The sequence below is a fragment of the Strigops habroptila genome, chromosome 10 (assembly GCF_004027225.2).
Source record: "Strigops habroptila isolate Jane chromosome 10, bStrHab1.2.pri, whole genome shotgun sequence".
In the NCBI taxonomy this organism is placed as follows: domain Eukaryota; kingdom Metazoa; phylum Chordata; class Aves; order Psittaciformes; family Psittacidae; genus Strigops; species Strigops habroptila.
Genome location: NC_046359.1, coordinates 32,723,599 through 32,741,964, shown reverse-complemented (window position 1 = coordinate 32,741,964; position 18,366 = coordinate 32,723,599). Strand labels below are relative to the sequence as shown.

The window sequence follows — 18,366 nt, the reverse complement described above, 5'->3', positions numbered from 1 at the left end:
GCTTTGCATACTCAATATTTTGCTCCTGTGTGGCGCTCCTCCTGAGCTACCTTAGACATCTCTCAGCTTATGGTCTGAACATGATTCGAAACACAGTTTCTGCATGTTGGAGGCAGGGCTTGATGGAGAATCACATAATAAGGGAATGCGATCAAAAAATAAGCACATTTGCTAGAGAGGCAGAAAGAAAGGAAGGATGGTGGCAATGAGTTAATGTTCAGACTCCTCAAAATAAATACATCATCAGGGTTAGCAGTTTCTAATGAATTTGGTGATTCTACTTAGCAGTGGAAATGCTGTTTGCTGCTTGGCATTTCAGTGCTTACATAATTTATAGTCTATTATTTGATAATGTATTGAAGCAGGTTGCTGTCTTTGGCACCATCAAAGCTGTCTGCTAATTCATTGCTTGACCTTCTCTGCATGCACGTAAAATGGAACAGAAGTGGTGCAGGGCACACTGCGGCAATTCCAAAAATGGCTTAGTGTTCAGACAGTTGGATTTGGATGAACCTCACTCCCAAACTATAGTTTTATTTATATATGTTTGGAAAAAAAGTAACAAGCAGGTGGTAAAGCAATATTTTAAAAGACTGACACATTTCTGTTCTGTTTGGCTCCTCAGCCAAGTGCTATACTATAACCTAGGTAGTGAAAATGTCCTGGCATTAGGGTGTAACTGCACATACCATGCTTTTACCCTGTGTCTATGCATCATCTATATAGCCAAAGGTGTTCATCCCTTGTAACAAGAGGAGACATGCTAATAGCCAGCGCACATATGGGAAGAAGGACTCTGCTTGTATATAGGAACATTTTTAGACTGGATATTAGGAAAAATTTCTTCCCCAAAGGCCAGTCAGGCACTGCAACAGGCTGCCCAGGGCAGTGGTGGAATCACCGTCCCTGGAAGTGTTCACAAACTGTGTAGACAAGGCCCTTAGTGACGTGGTTTAGCGGTGGCCTTGGCAGTGCTGGGGGAACGGTTGGACTTGATCTTAAAGGTTTTTTCCACCCTACTTGACTCTATGATTTACAGAAGTATTTCAGCTTCTGGATGCTGAACATAAAGAGTCTGCATCCATTTTTCAGAGAACTTAAAAAATGTTGGATGAAAGGGATCTGCAGATGATCCAGAAGTCACCAAAGCACCATGAAAACCAGACAGAAATATCAGTTTTAGACAACGCTTTGCTTCACACATTTCTTTTAAGGGGAGAGCAGAAAGTCTTTCTAGAACATGACAAATGGGAGAAAGCTGTAAGTCTGTCCATTGACAGGGGCTCCCCAGGAGTGACAAGCTGCTCAGCATACCCTGCAGCAAGCAGACGGGGGACAATTTATGTGTACCACAAAGTCCCAGTTTGTCACACCAGAAGAATGGATTTTTAAGCCCCAGCAGATTCCCATTGACTTCAGTGTGGTCTGCAAGACTATGGGCTCTATCTGCAGACATAGGAAAAAATATTAATACCTACATTACTCTGCTAGGGCAGGCTTACAGAAGCAAACATATGAAAGTTTGCATGAGGTGACAGAGCTGTCACCCATCCCTCTCAGGCTTCACCCTGCAGTCCATGCTACACCCACTGCTGTTCAACTGCCCCAAATGCAAAGCACATTCCAATATTTCTCCTCCTTTTTCATTTAAATTTTCTGTCTAATCTGCTAGAAAAAATAAGTAGAGCAATGTACTGAGAGAGGCAAGGAAAATTTAAATAATTTGTTAGTGCCAAAGTCATTGAAAGGGTTATTTAATCAGCAATGCTTGGTAGGGGCATAAGATGGAGAAGGCTACACTGTGGCAGTGATGCTCTTTTCCCCAAGCCGGACTTTTCTTTTCCTCTGTGAGCCACTTTTATGTTTTAGAGAAACAGTTGTGAGCCACAAATACGTGTTAACTGGAATTGATCAAGGACAAAATGAATAATTTACTTTCTGAAGAAGAGATCATCTGTATTGCTACAGACTTTTTAGCAAAGATTTTTTTTCCCCCCTGATGTTACAGCTATCCTGTTTCAGCAGCATTTTCATGCAGCAAGAGTGCTGCTTTGTTTCTAAACTGGCACATCCCAGCAGAATTCCTCACCTCTTCTTTGTCTCAGTGCTTCTGATCTTAAACAGCATGAATTATTCACAAAGAATTCCATACATCTTCAAAATATTTCTGTTAAATAAAACCGCATATTTAACTCTCCCCCCCACCTCTTGCTTAGCCACAATGAGGAATAATGATTTGAATTGTTGAAGATGACGAATTCCAAGCAGCTCTTTACATATGGCTACACCAACCCCCCCGTTTTTTGTCCAACCTGTTCCCAGGTCTGACAGTTTGCGCTACTTTGGCACAGCAGCTATGTATTTTTATAGTTTGCTATATTACATCTATTTCTGTGATAGCAGTATCAAAAGCTTTTTAACAGTCAAAACCAGAGAAAGAGAGTAGAAGGTTGAATAAGACCCGAGAATTCTCCAGGCAATCAAAGAAATGTGCAAATAACTAAACACAGGTAACTTAACCGAACACAAAATATATATAAGTATAGGGAAAAAGTGAACATGAATTCTGCTATTTTTCTTGACTCTCTTTTGAAGTTCTCATTTTAAGATACACATCAGCTCTACGATGCTATTAAAATGCAGCATAACCAAACCCACAATATAGGTAAAAAAAGAGAAAGTTTGAAATTCTTAAATATTTGGTTTCTATTAACAGTGCTCAAGCCATCATACCATGTTTTGTTTCTCTCTTTCCCTCCTGTTTGGCTTAGCTTTCTAAGTAAGATGCAAACTAATTAACCTATCACAAACCTTCTGCATAGCCTCCATATCCATGTGCATCTTAACTCCATGCCTTACAATGGGGTGAAAAGTACTTTTCACTTAGAGGATTACTGCAAAACCCGTTTTTCGTTTGTGTAGCACTTTTTATATTGCACACATATGGCACTGCATATATAATGTAAATATTACAGTTTTACATTGACTTGAATTATATTCAGCTTCCTTGAAACTTGAGGCTTAAATATGTCAAAATTCTTCAACCGTTGTTGGGCTTCATTGATATATCATTCACTGGTATATCAAAAGTGCATTTTAAAAATACTGGTTTAGACTTTCAGCATTCACCTTTGACGCTGAGGAGAGCAGCACTGATGTGCGCTCATCATCATCATGGAGCAGTCATCATTTTTTGCTTTCTCTATGGGGCAAGATCAGTCCTATGAGTTCTATCAAGCTCCAACCCCCAAGCTCCAAAACATGTTCCCTCCCCAGTCTGGGATGATTTCTTTTTCAGTCTGAACACATTTTATACAAAGCAGGAGGGGCCTGCTTTCAGGGGCCTGTATATTGAGACTTTGCTACTCCAGTAGCCAAAGAATACCACCACCTGGTCCAAACCACTTACAATAGGAAAGGCAGACGATGTCTAGGAATTACCTCACAGAGGAGGTCTAGTAAGTGGCAGGTCAGTGAAGCTCTGCAGCAGCTCTAGGGACTAAACCCAGGCTTCCTACATACCAGTCCAGCATCCAGGCTCCCTCTCACCCAACAGATTCTAAAATGCTATTCCTGTTAAAAAGTCGTTGTGTTTTGGTTGGTTTGTTTGTTTGTTTTTCAGAGAGTGGGAAAGAGAGGGAAAATTTTCCCAGAACAGAAAAACGATACACAACAGTCATATGACTCTAGGAGCACACTTGCACTGACATGATATTCATCTGGATGCCTGCCTGTCTGGCAAAGACTCGGGCTGTTGTACAGGTGCATAGTGAACAGCCTTTCCTAGAAAGAGTAACCATGCTGTTTGCAAAAGTACTAAACACTCATGGAAAATAGAGCTTAACCTACTGTCTCTGCCCTAGATATATTCTTCCTGTTAAGACCTGAAGTGCATAAAATACAAAAAGGAGGAAGAGTCTGAGGGAAGAACCATGACATCAACCTATATATTGTAGGTGGAGTCTACGCTGCATTTGCAGCACCTCTGAAGTAAGCTGCTAAATAAAAAGCAGCTTATATTTACCAGCACGAAACCCTCTTGCTTTATGAGCCAACATGTGGTGTGTGAAATGTGGTGGAGGCAGTCTAGTGAGATACACAACAAAGCAGAGGTGATCAGCATAGACTGACTCAGACCACTGGCCATGCTGGATTTCTAACGAAGAATCTGGCACAAACAAATTCAGGGGGAAAAAAAGTCTGTATACAGAACTAGTGATGGCTGCTAAGAGATAAAGAACTGAAAGCGAGGAGAAAGGGATTTAGCTATCACACTGGGAAGAAACACCATTGACAAAGAACAATAATAGAAACACCAGACATCTGGGTTGTTGAGTAAGCATTGTGATCCCAAACGAATTAAGCTAGAAGAGACCTAGTACGTACTTACATGAAAATAAGTAGCAAGAGCTTTAAAATTCAGAAGTGAAAACTTTCTCCTTTACCTGTCATTCTGGAGATGACCCAACCAACCTAGGATCCCAGTGACAGCAGTTTGCTGAGACAGCAATGCTTTACTTCCAGGGAGGCATCTCCAAATACTGCCACCCCACTGAGGCCACCCAAATGATAGGAGAAAACAGCAAAACTGCGGTTTAGGGGGAAAAAAAAACCCCAAACAACTCACAAAAAAGTAACCCCCACACAAAGAAATATATTTAAGCTAAAGACAACTGTGAAGAACAAGAGAGGGAGACGTGCAAGGAGGATGTGAAGTTGGGCCATCTGTAATCCCTGATGCTGCAGCTATTTCAGGAAGAAAGGAGTGAGCAGTGCATACACAGGCCAAGGATGCAGAGGGCTTTAGAGTTCAGAGGATGATGATATCTGCAATGCAATTGCAGTAAAAGCAGATTCTCAAAGCATATGCACAGCCGAAGTCAGTCACCTACCATTCAGCTGCCATATTTGAAGCTATACTATTAAATGAATGACTGCTTTGATTCCAGTTGGACTGTGGTGTCAGATGCAATATCATTAAAACAACAATGATAAGCAGCAATCGTGGACTGGGCAAGTGTGACCAACTGCACGTGGTGGAAAATAAGTCTTCTGAGGCCAGCTGGCTGGAGCAGGCTGTGGCTAAAAGCTGTACAAAATAAAATATAGATCTTGTTTAGAGTTTACATTATCTTCAAGAAGTACTGTGTAAAGCAAGCAGCTTGCTACAGAGGCATCAGTGACGGGGAGACACTGCGTGCAGTGATCAGGTCTGGTGCAAATAGCTGCTTGAAACAATGGCAAAAGGTAAACTACAATGGGACTGGTCTTTAAGAGGCAGCTGGGGACTCTGGGCAGCAGTGGAGGCTTTAGGACTCTAGCCTCCCTTAGCTAAATATTTCAGTGAATGTGCCAGTGACAAGAAAACATGGAAGAACTTTAGCTTGGATATAGAAATTACTACAAAAGAATGTGAACAATCCAGAGGACCAACGGAACACTGCCAAAGGACCAGGCAGTGTCCCTACCCCCTTACTATACAAAAGTATCCATTGCCATCACAGGCTTAAGAGATACTGGGATGCTGTGGTGTGCCAAAAGAGACTGTGTCCACAGAGCAACCTAGGAACCAGTAAGCTTCATGTTAGCAATTAGGAAAAGGCAAGGAATAACTCCCACCAAATTTACAAAGATTTCCACTGGGGAAAAGAAGTGTAGCACAGGAAGGAGAGTGTTACAACTGTTTGCTGAAGAAGAGTTTCCAGGAGGAAAGGCCTCAGAGCCATTCCTGGGCTGACTTACTACAGTTGTGCCACCTTTACAAACAGATTTTTTCACAAATCCATTTAGTTTTACAAGCCTACAGACCATTTGACACTTAAATAGTGTGGGAGTGCTCACTGCTGATACTGCACATCCATCTTGCACGAAGGTGGCATCATTTTGCAGTGTCTTTCACTGGTACTAAATCCCTTTTATAACGCAAGAGCATGTAATCTTAGTAGGATTCCAGAGATTTAGAAGTCTGATTGTTATATTTATTGACAATTCATAATAAAGAGTCTTGCAGCATTCGTTGTCTTTTTGACTGCCTCACTTTCACGTTATAATTGGAGAAATTTTTGGCTCTTTTCCATTTTATTTCTTAATTTATTTTCAGATTTATTTCTTAGTTGATTAATAAGCACAGGGACTGCATACATTAGAAACAAATAAACTTCAGGCCGTTCACAGAATGATTAATTAAGGGAACCATTAATTAAATCACAAATGCATGTGGGACCTAGTATGAAGGCACAGAAAGAGGATGGTGAAAGTACTTTACAGATTTACTTAGGTTAAAGAGGCTGCAAAACTTAAAAATAATGATAAAGACAGCATGTGTAATAACCATAATCTACTAAGTAGAAGCATAAATAATGCTACCAGTTTGCTACAGCATCTTTGCAGTTTCTGAAGCAGGATTCAGCCCATTCTGGTGTCACTATTGGGATAGAACATAAACTTGTGGGTGTATTTCAAGGTAGCCAGATAAGCACCTTCTATCACGATACTAAGAAGTTCTCTTTGTGAATGTGTTTGAATTAAAATCCTTTTTACTTTAGCTTTAGATCAAATTTTATGTTTGCACTCTACAGATTGGTTTTAACAAGTTTACCAAATCGTAGACTCCTGTACTAAATCATTACAACATCACAATGAACAATGCTGGATGGGTATCCTGCCATCTCTTCTGTGTGACAGGAGAGATTTCAGAGAACATGTGAAGCCAAGAAACCTGCTTCACTCTGCACTGAATTTGAACTCCTCCTTATGGTGTAATGTGCAGTTCTCATTACCATGAAATACTTGTTTCTAGCAGTTACAACAGAAACATCTTTAAAATTCAATTCCCAAGAGTTGAACATAGCAACCTCCAATAACTGAGCATTAGCATAATGCAGAATTCAGATATATATGAAGCAACAGTAGGAAACAAATATATATGAAATTATATTCTCTTACCCAGAGATGTTCTGCATGGAGACCTACGGACTTCTGAGTCATGAGTACTAAGGATGTCACTGACAAAGCCATATACTCTCACGCTCTTCCTTAGAGCTCAATATGTTTCATTAACCATCAGAGCAAAGCAGGTAAAGAGTAATCCATGTTATCTGTTAAAACAAAAAAATCAAACTCTTTGACTTTCCTCAACCATTTTGCTTCTTTCCTACCATGAATACATTTAATTAGTTATCTGAACATTTCTTTTATTACAGAAGTAGGAACGGGGTCAAATGGAGGGAAGGGGTTACAATCAACTTTCCTTTGTGCTAATGCAGTTTATTAAAAGTGAAAAGTGCTAAAGGTTTTCCTCATCAAACAAACCTGCTGGATATCTAGGCCACATCTGTATTGCATTTCCCAGCCCACAACCACGGCATGTCAGAGTCTGGGCATAACATGTTTTCCTAATCAAGCCTAATTATCCTTGAGTGTGTTTGCAAATATTTGCCAGCTACCTTGGGAAAAAATATATTAGAAGGGGACTTGTGCTTGATCTGTGAGCCTTTTGCTTTGACTGCTATGCCCTAGTTGGAGTGGTATGACAGAATGGTCACCAGGAAAAAGAAAACATAACTCGTGTGAATTGAGACAGATAAGGTGGCTCCCTGTATAAATAAACACTGGCACCAGAGCCCCTGTGTTTTATAAGATTTGTAAATGTTTCAACTGGACAAGTCTATACAAGCAATCACATAATAACACAAATACTGTAATTCATGCTGATTATTTGGTAAAATAACACACTGAAAAATAAGATATCAGGAAAAAAGAAAACAAATATTTTTGTTTCCTGGTTAATGAAAAGATAAGAGAATATACTCAAGCATTTCTTTATACTGACGGAACCTTCTACCAATCACAACCTTTTTCAGACAAGAGAAATCAAATCCCTTAGTGGAGACAATAAAATAGTTGTCAATCCTTTTCTTTCAGCATTTTGTTTCATGTCAGCACAAGGCTTTCTGTCACTGCAGGTTGTAAGCAGAGTCTCATGGTGCACCTCAGTCCTGAGGACTGAGCCAAAGCCAAGACAGGCTCAGTCTGTCTTTACCTCACCCGCTGAAGATGTCACACTAGTGTCCCCCTACTAAAAGAGACTGACCAGAAACAGGGATGGCTCAGTGGGATGTGTGTCCATGCCCCATCAGCTCTGGTTTATTACCTTACTGATGAATTTAAATTCCAAACAACAAAGTTGTGCAAGAAATGCAAATTTGAGATGTCTAAGTCACATGCCCGAGCACCACAGCTATAGAGAATCATTAGATGCCAGGGGCATCTTACACAGATACAGCTAGATTTGCTGCAGAATGCTTTTCAGAGAGCTCACTTGCCATACACTCTGAAACTATTATCTTCTCCTTTCTCCTTCTGCCTTTGAAGTAAATGGTGTCTAGCTGCCAGGACTAGTGCAAATAATGAAAATGTAATAGACTTTGCAGAGACCATGGGTGACCAACTGGCTACAGCTGTGAGAAAGGTAAATATGCTCTTAAGCTCCATCAACAGATACATTCCAATACAGATCTAATCTAAAAGCATTTTCTGGCAAGGTAGGATGTATATATAGATGTATTACTTTGCTTATCCCTGTATTTCCACTTGATAATTAATTTGGTCCAAATCTTGATGATATTTTGGTAAATTTTTGCAATTTAGCAATTCAAATTCCAATACAAACACATTGTCCATATATACCAAATTCCCAGTCCTGAATACATTCTTCTTATGGGAGAAATGAAGGCATAAATAGAGATTATTGTCAAGTGGGGGAGCCTCACAAGGAAAAAAAGTGAATGACTTTTACCTTTTAGTCAAAACAGCAAACAGTGACGAAATGGTTTACTTTTTATTTTCAAGCAAGTCATGGGAAGCATGCTTTTCATGGCTGTTTATGTCCTTCTACCCCACCCCTTATCAAAAAAAAGGAACTAAAAATCAGGTTTTGAACACCATATGCTGAGCTGAAAAAATGGGAAATCTGTTTCATAAACTGCTGGTGAGCAGTGACACAGAATGTATTCCTAACAAAGAGAAAGTATTATGATTAGTTTTATTATACGACTGTAGTACAGCAGTCTGGTGGTTTCAATGGCAAGCTGTTAAAAAAATTGGTCAATTTAAAGAACCTCTCATTCTCTTCCCAGAAGATCATCTTTGCCATGCGGTTACTTACTATATACCTTAATAGACAAGCGTGAAATAAAATTGCCTTAATAACCTAGTCAGAGTGTAATCACTGCATTGGTCTTTGTGACAAGATGTTATTTAGCAGTGTGCTGCATGTATTCTAGGGCAGGTGTCAAAGACAAAGGGAAAGCCTTGTGAGTTCTAAAAATTGGATGTGCTTGTACTCCACCTTTCCCACCTCCCTCTCCCCTTGCTGCCCTTATACTGATCTTTGCCTTAGTGCGTGGAGATGCACCTTCTCTGAGGAGCAGAGGGTGCCTTCAGTAGCCAGCATCCCTGCTGCCCTGAGCCCCGAGGCACTGCTGACTGCCAGCTGTGTCATCAGTCACTCCAGCTGCTGCTGCTTTGATGGCAGTGGTGGCCTGTGAGCAGATAACGTGTGACCGAAAAACTAATTCTAGCTAAATTTCAGATGCTTTACAGTGTTGGGGGGAGGGGTGGGAGGAGGAGGGTTAGGGGTTTTAATCCTATGCGCATCTGATGGTGGTGCTTGCATCTTTTTCTTGTTCCCTCCTTCTTCAAAGCAAGGCTTCAAATTATATTTACCATGATGAGCCAAATCTGCCTGGTCCTCTCTGAGCCACATATAGCAAGACTTCATGATGCATTGCAAGGATTGCCAGGGTGTGATACAGCTCTCAAGCTGGATGGCAGGAGCTGTGTGGTCTCAGTCTTTCATTTTTCATTGCCTGCAGCCATGAGCAAGACCAGAAAGACTTTGGAAAGCAAACTTTGAGGTCAATTCCCCATATTTGTGCTATTAATAAATTAGGACACCTTCAAAAATGCTAGACTAGCTTTAAAAGGAAACAGGCACAATTGTTAAAGTTACTAGAGAAATGTTTATAGAGATGGCAAAGATATGCTGCAGAGCCGGTTTTACCAAGAAATAAACATTGATTGGGATGGAGCTTGTGTATTTAACTATTTCATTGCATGGATTTTACAGATGGCATTTTAAAAAGTTTAATATATTCCTGAGTCAAGGAGGACCACAGACTATCAGGTAACAGGATCTCCTCATATATACTGAATGGAAGTGATTTTGATAGATTTTTAAACTATTTAAAATGTTATTGCCTATGTAAAAAATACACATTTTAAATCAATATGTTGTGTCATATTCTTATTAAACTCAACACAATAATAACAGGAATCCTGAAGCATGATCTCTAGAGATTTTAAAATGAGGAGTGGGAAAGAAAATTTCACACATTGCCTCTCAGCCTCATTCAAACAATCCTTTCAAGCAGATGTTCTCAGACTCAGTACACAGTGATGAATACACTTGCTAAAGCTACAGTATATAGGTACTACAATAGAACAACAATCTCATAATGTAGCTATTGAAAGTACAAAAGGTGATTGCTTCACATTACACAAGCATTACACAACCCCTCAGAGCTGGGACTTGATAAAGAATTATCATGTGAATGTTATTTTTGAAGTTTATCTACTCTGCATCACCTGCTTTCTTATTGTTCTTTGCAGTTTTAGCAAGGTATGGAACAGTTTATCCTGAAACCCACTCTATTGATGCCCTTTTTCCCCATGGGCAGGCTGCCTATTAAACAGTCTGTGCTAGAGGCCTCTCTGTGATAGAATCAACTGAAATACCATGTAACCTACTCTAAGTTAGAGATGGCCAGGTTGATCCAGATTAAAATTAAATTCCATTTTAACTATGCTCCAGAGCTGAGAAAACCAGAGCTGTCAGTCTCTGGTGAGGACTCTAAAGCACTGTGCTCACCTCAACGCTTACAGAATAGTTTGATTTCAGCCCTGACTTGAAAATGAACTACTTTGCCAGAGGCCATTGGCATTGTGTTTCTGCTGAGGCTGGGATGAAGGAACACACGAGCCTGCTCTCCTGCAGGTCTTGGTCCAAGATTTAGGCAACAGAAGAGAGGGCTGTTGGAGAGCCTGTTCCCCTCCTCTCCTTTGATGAGCAGGAGCTACAGCAGCATGACACAGGGAGGGATTACCAACTGATCCACCAGGCTCAAGTAACCCACTGCCAGCGGCGAAGGAAGCTCAGTCTCCAGGCCGTGCTCCCAGCCCCATTCTGACCATTTTGAAGCTGACTCAATAAACTAAGATGAAGTATGAACCCATACAAACCCCAAAACATGGCCCAAAGATGCAAATTTCTAGGTGAAAGCATACCTGGTTATAAAAGGCAAGGCACTAGTGTGCCAGGAAGTTGATGGAAAAGGCCATGAGGTTGGAAATACAAACGTGCAGCTTGGAGGGTGGGATACACAATCAGTTAAATGAATCACTGCTATAGGAAAGAAACCAGTTCTCGCTGATAATTCCACAAATAATCTCTTGCATTTAATACAGACTCTGAGAACATTCAACTTTTTCAAAAGGCTCTGTGAATTCTACCTTTTACAAACTTTAACTGCTTATACAGATCTCTCAGGCAGACAATTCGATACAGGACAGCAGTCTGCTTTGCTGCCTCTTTTCTGAGCAATTGCTGAGGTTTTCCAGAACCAAATTGAAGATCATTATCTCAAATGATCTCTTAATAACCCTTACACAGCAAATATCCCACAGTGCTCTGAAAGTCCTCATTTCAGAAGTGTTTGCTGCAGATATTACTTTTGGAATAAGTATCAACAACTCTGGCCTCCTGCGAAGTCAGTGCAGGGTCTCCATCATAGTTCACTTTCATCAAAACCCAGAGCATTTCTTGACATGTTCTGGAGTCTGCTACATAACCCATATTGACTACTTGAATTTTCTATATTCTAATCTAAATATGACATAAAAAAATAACTCATAGTCAAGCATTTCATTTTTACCATCCCTTAGTGACATTCAGCTTTTCTAGTTCTGACTGCCCATATGTCCAGTGAAACCAATCATTCTCTACTGACAGATCCATTTTTAGAACGAAATGAGAAAATCTTTCATATGCCATGCGATATAGCCACATCAAAAAAGTTTCATGTCCATGAACATCTTTCTGTCTTGAGCAGGCAAGAGCTCAAGGAAATGGAACCCAGGTTAAATCACTACCTCAGACTAAGCTTGGTCCAGAAGCAAATCAAAACTGAATCATATTTTCATAGGAGGCTTGGTGTACTGCACAGGAGCTGACACTAGGAACCCCATGTGCCCTGCTGGGTGACCACTCCAGATCAATGGTGCAGAAAAGCACACTGGCCATGATTTTCAATCTTATATCAGTGAAAGAAAGATTAGCAATGTGCCAGTTGATGTATATCTTTAGAACTTCCTATTTTGCTTAACACAGCCATTAATGGCAAGGCCCTGTATGCTGAAGCAACTTAAGCTGTACCTCTAAGCATTAGTCAATGTAGATGTGACGTGTGTTTCCTGCTTCCTCAGCCAGGAAGGCTCTTCCTTTCAACCTCTGGGACTATAATGGGAAAAAACCCTACCACGGATACTTCTTCTCTTTGCACATATGTGGAAAAGACCTGTTCCTGCTGATAGTAAACTTCCTAGAACACAATGTGACAGAAACAAATCAAGTCCAATGAAGCAGAGACTTGCTGCACAGGATATGGTAAGAGGGCTCAGTACAAAGGATCCACAGCCATCTGTTTTTCCAGCTCTGTCTTCTTACTACCCACCTGGGTAACATGTTACCTGAATTATGTTAAAAAAAATATGCCCTGTGAATTCCTCAGGGCATTTTAAGAGTCTGGTGGACTGTGTGCACACAGGTAGGGCAGAGGAAGGAATCCAGAGGAAAATGTTTAAGTACTCTGAACTTTTTCTTTAGTCAAAAAGAAAAGAAATAGATTTTTGCCTTGTCAGTTTTTACATAAAAAGCATAAGGCCTGACCTAATAAAAATACATAATAATTTCAAGTCTCTGGGAGGTGTTTTGACTTTCATAATTCCCAAGGAGCATATAATTGACTTCCAGGGATTGGTAATTTTACGAATACCCAAAATTTGATAACACCACACAAACATATCTATGACAAGAGAGAGAAATGGGTGGATACAGATGTATACTTCTAAAATAAAATCTGATGCTCCCGAAACTTCATTTGCTTGCCAGGACTGGTATTCAGCACAGCTCCAGTGATGGCAGAACAGTGAAGATGATGGCTACTGGCAGAGCGTCACTGACTGCTCATTCATGAGCAGCACGGGAGCCTGAACTCAATTCTGGCTGATCAGATGCTTAAGTTTGCTTTTTCTTTAACATACAAGCCAAATTATAGACTTTATTAAGCTAGAGGTGTTACTAGAAAGGAGAAAAAACAGGAATGCTACCTCTATCCTTGAAGTTTTAAAAAACCCACAACACCTGTAGAAACTTCCTAGAAGAAGAAACTTCTTCAGATGTAATGAAAAAGATATAAAAATTCTATCTTTTATACCCGAGAATGAATCTGGCTCTGTAAGACAAGTGATGTATCACAGCAGCAGATACAGCAGAAAGCAAAAGCAAGGGAAAAACACGATTGGACAAAACGAGATGTCAAGAACTACAGGTATTAGTTGCTGGTGGATGCTGAATCCTGCCATATCACTGAGTGTTTAAGTCTGTATACACGCTCTGTAATTGAATGTCAAGAAAAATGAAAATATATTGTTTTATTGCTACTGTTCATTGATTTATCGAAGTGATTTATTGTCATTGGACATGAGGACCAACAAATCATTTTGCTGACACCATCAGCTGCCTTAACTAGGTTGTCAGTTCACGACATTAAAGGTAATGGATGGTGATTATTTTACTGTAATGGGTTTAATCAGTGCTTTGAATGACTTAGCAGTCATGTCATAGTATAGCCAACTCATCATTCATCAAGGCAGCATTTTGTTTACCAACATCATCTATAATTCATTTGATTGTTGACAATCATCAACAAATACCTCTCAGGATAAGTTTTATCAGAAATGAAAACCTGCACAGCTGTAGCATACTAACTAACCCCACAGCTGACAACCAGAGGAGACACACTAGAAGTTGCTTGTTCCTTCCCTCTGAGAAGAGGAACTGTCAGCCCAAAGAGGCACTGCCAGCCGAGGCTACATTCCCATGGGCTGCTTTTCAGTCCCGCAGTAGGATTTACAGCTTTCTGAAATACACAGTGCTTGTTCTGTTGTATGTGAACACTCTGAGCAAACCTTGAATTCAGCATTAAGCAGAAATTTTAGCTTATTTTAGGAAAAAGAAGTGTAATCAACCTGCTTTGTCTTCGCAAATGAGGAACAAGAGTAGGCATAACCTATGTGATTTTCTCTCCCTGAATGCAGATGAATAACCTATGTGATTTTCTCTCCCTGAATGGGAATGAATCCTACACTTATTTGTATTAAATTGAAATTAACTGTGGAGAACTCCAGATTCATAGAAGTGCCTCTTAACTTTATGGAAAAGGGTACAGTACTAGAAACACTGTGGTGGTAACGTCTTAAGACAGGCCTTTAAAATAAATACTTGTGTTATATCTTTTACGGATAAGGGACAAGATGCAAATTCCTAAAACTGTTTCATATTAAACTGACAGGCTAACAGCTTAATTACCTACAAAGGTAGATTATTAATACAAATCGATGGAAACTTTTTACAGCTCCAGTAGCTCTGTAATAGCTTTCAGTGCAAATTTTTCTCTGACATTTGCATCACAGATCTCAACATCGATATTCTTCTACTGATCTACTGGAACACGGACAGAGAGCTACTTCAGATGTAGTGAAAGAAGAGTATCAAAGTTCTGCCTTTCAGATGTGAGAAAGACCCTGGCTGAGTAAATCACAAGTGCTGTCAGTTCCGGATACCTTAAAGTATAAGGAAATAATTTCAAAGTTTTGTGAGAATCTTTTACATTTCAAAACCATATTTGATTATTGTATATAAATATGTAAGAGATGTGCAGAAATTGAGTTTAAACGAAAGACACTTGAAAAGAATATTCAAAATAATCCCCTTTCCCTTACGCTGTACTCAAACATTTGGCCTACATATCTTAAAACTATGAGAAATGAATGCATCTTGTGAATAGGTGGACCGCATTTTGAAGGCGCAAGTCAGATACAGTAGCTTATAAGGAATAAAAGTTATCTTCAAGGCCAACAGCAAACACCATTTAAGACTAGACTAAGAAGTGGCTGAAGTGGCAAACCATGGTGTTTAGAACACGATAGAAAATACTAAATTATACCCTGGTTGTTCAGGAGAAAATGTAAGATCAGATGTGTAAGCATCTATACTCACTTTGTCATCAAACTCATGAGAAGATACAGTGAAATAATGACAGCAACACAGCACAGTAGGAATGAGGTATCATGTATACTAGCAATATTCTGGCAATATCCTAGACTGGGATATCCATGGATTAGAGATGGTCTACAGTAGGGAAATTACTTTTATTACAGTTAAAAGGAGAATAAACAACCAATTAGAGATTTCTTCCAACCATAATCACATGTAAAAGTGATACTGAAGTGAATAGAAAGAACTGATAAAGTCATAGCCCAACAAATGTCATTACTATAAAGTGGAAAGATATCAACCCCAATGCAAAACAAAGACTACATAAACCATGCTTATTTAGTAAAGGATTGTTTAACCATTTTAAAAACAATTGACATTAGTGTCAGACAGAAAATATAAGTTAAACCTCTAAAAAGCTTTGGAAAAGTTCAAATTCACAGTCATCAAATATTGAGTATTTCTACAGAAAAAAGATCTTGAAAGATTAAATATTACACTTATTAGTATCATGGCAGTTATGTATTATTTCATTAGTAGAAAGTCCTGATTCAGTCAGACCTTATGCTCTTACAACTTGTACAAAATTTCCACCTAAACACCTTGTTCCACATTGCAAGATTATGAAACTAGATGTCTTCATGGAAAGTTCAGTTTGCCCAGATAACATCCTATACCTTTCTTCATTAACTTAGCAACTCCTGCTTTTACTGAACGTGAGGCATATTTAAGCTACGCAGACATAGTCCCTGTATTCAGTATAGTCCCTGTATTCAGTATATGAAATTTAAACCTGAAGTTTAAATGCTGAAGGTCCAGGTTTGGTTTGACCTGTCAGGCAGCAGGATACCTCATCAGAAAGATGTTCTGACATTTAGAATATCCTATCTAAAAAGCAGTTGCTAGCTCTTATGGTAAACAAAGCAAATCTTAAACACATACACAGAGTATCCCATTCAGAGAAGATCAATATTTGGTTTATCCTTAACTATTTTCTTGATGAAACCTGCTTTCGGGAGGTGTTTTTTCTTTTGCTGGGTTTAGTGTTTCACAAACTGGCTGTACATCCATACTCAAATCAGCTCACTGCCAGCAAAACCTTCTACTATAGAAACATTACCCTTTCTCCCTTCAACCAGCTGTCACTACCCATGGCCTGACCAAGATATTCATAAAGGCTCCACTTCTCAAAACTGAAGAACAAGCCATCTGTACCGTTGTGTTACCTACATCTTTCTCTCTCATTATATCCAAGATGCTGAACCAGTGTGCAGAGTCTTGTTTTAAAGAGGCATTTCTTTGCAAGATGTTTTACTGATGTCAGTAGCATCAGTGGGCATATTAATAGCAAAACAAATGAGGCACATTAAAGGCAAGAGCCTTTATAGGGTTGCTTTCATGGCATACTGATTTCAAAACATACAGGATATTTGGTAGAAAGCATGTACAGGCACACAAAGTGAACTATGAAAATTATGTCTGAGTTTGAAATTAACGTCCATCTAGAGGTGACATACCACAGACACCTGAGATGGCAAAAAGCTCTATTGTAGGCAGCATTTGAGTAATGCTGTTGCTGCAGGCAGGAGAGCAGGCAGCAATGCTACTGAGCTTCAATCTACAGATCTCCAGTAGTGTTAGCACCAAAGATACAGCAGCAGTGACTGCAGCCAGCAACGCATTAGCAACACACTGAAGCCCACACTACTGTGTCTTCATTTATCCTCATGCTTCATCGAGCCTCCAGAGAGCGGGGCGGGGGGGAGCAGAAAATCCCTCAGCATAGGATTGATTCAAGTGCCTGGCAGAGATAATTCACACGTCAATACTGTTAACCATTTCATTTTTTTCTTGTGAAGGAAGGGAAGAAGGATAAGAAATCACATGGGAAGCTACATTCAAGCTTCCAGCAAACTCAACAAATCAAGACCTGGAAGCTATATTCACCTGAAGAAAATTATAAAGAGCACAATAGGAAGTCAAATCTGAAAATCGTAACAGGGACAGGTAAAACAATCATAGAATGAGTCATTGAATGGTTTGGGTTGGAAAGGACCTTAAAATCATCTAGTTCCAACCCCCTGCTGTGGGCAGGGACACCTTCCACCAGACCAGGTTGCTCCAAGCCCTTGTGTCCAACCTGGCCTTGAACACTGCCAGGGATGGGGCAGCCACAGCTTCTCTGGGCAACCTGTGCCAGTGCCTCAGCACCCTCACAGGGAAGAATTTCTTCCTTATAAATAACCTAAATCTCTCCTGTTTAAGTTTGAACCCATTACCCCATGTTCTATCACTACAGTCCCTGATGAAGAGATTGTAAGGATCAATTTTCAAAAAGCAAGTTGTTTTTTTTTTGTTTTTCAAAAGAATGCACCAATAGTAGTGTGTCTGCCTAAGGGTTTCTAGAAACAACAACTGGTCAAAAAGATTGTGCTTTATTAGAGAACTGAAATCAATTAGTTCAGTGTTTGCTGGGAAATAATTGAGAGGTGGCACCTAAGTTCTTCAAGGAGAAAAGTCAGAGCAACTGCCTCAAACTGAAAAGAAAAGAAGGAAGGGTCAAGATCAGAAAAGAGTAAATAGTAATATTCCGAAAAGAATAACACATGAAAGTACTCCTCACTTAAACAGGCTTCAATAGAGACACATGGATTTTTGATCTTTTCTTAAGGGATTAATGGAAAACTAGGAAAAATCAGGCCAGCAAATCTGACTTTTTGTACCAAGTGAAGTGATAAAAACTATAATAAATAAAGAATTAGCAGACAGACAAATAAACACAACACAGAAAAGCCAAGACACAAAGTCACATCTCATGAGGGTATTCAGGCTCTCTGAAAGAGATGATAAATGGCTATGAGGCCATTTCAATTGATCTTCTATACTTGGATTTCCAATAAGGTTTTGACAAGGTTTCTCACCAAAGGCTCTCAAAAAAAATTAAACTGTATGGAGCTACGAGGAAGGCCTTA

General features: G+C 39.6%; 1 protein-coding gene across 2 annotated transcripts in view; it reads right to left on the bottom strand.

Moving 5' to 3' along the window:
* LOC115613913 (follicle-stimulating hormone receptor) overlaps positions 1-7,091 on the bottom strand; it is a 103,442-nt gene extending 96,351 nt beyond the window's left edge. For both annotated transcript variants that reach the window (XM_032920198.1, XM_030499984.1), the window contains exon 1: positions 6,946-7,091. In XM_032920198.1, the coding sequence (XP_032776089.1) occupies positions 6,946-6,962 (17 nt within the window). In that variant the 5' untranslated portion in view covers positions 6,963-7,091. The remainder of the gene's footprint in view (positions 1-6,945) is intronic.
* Positions 7,092-18,366: the final 11,275 nt, after the last annotated feature.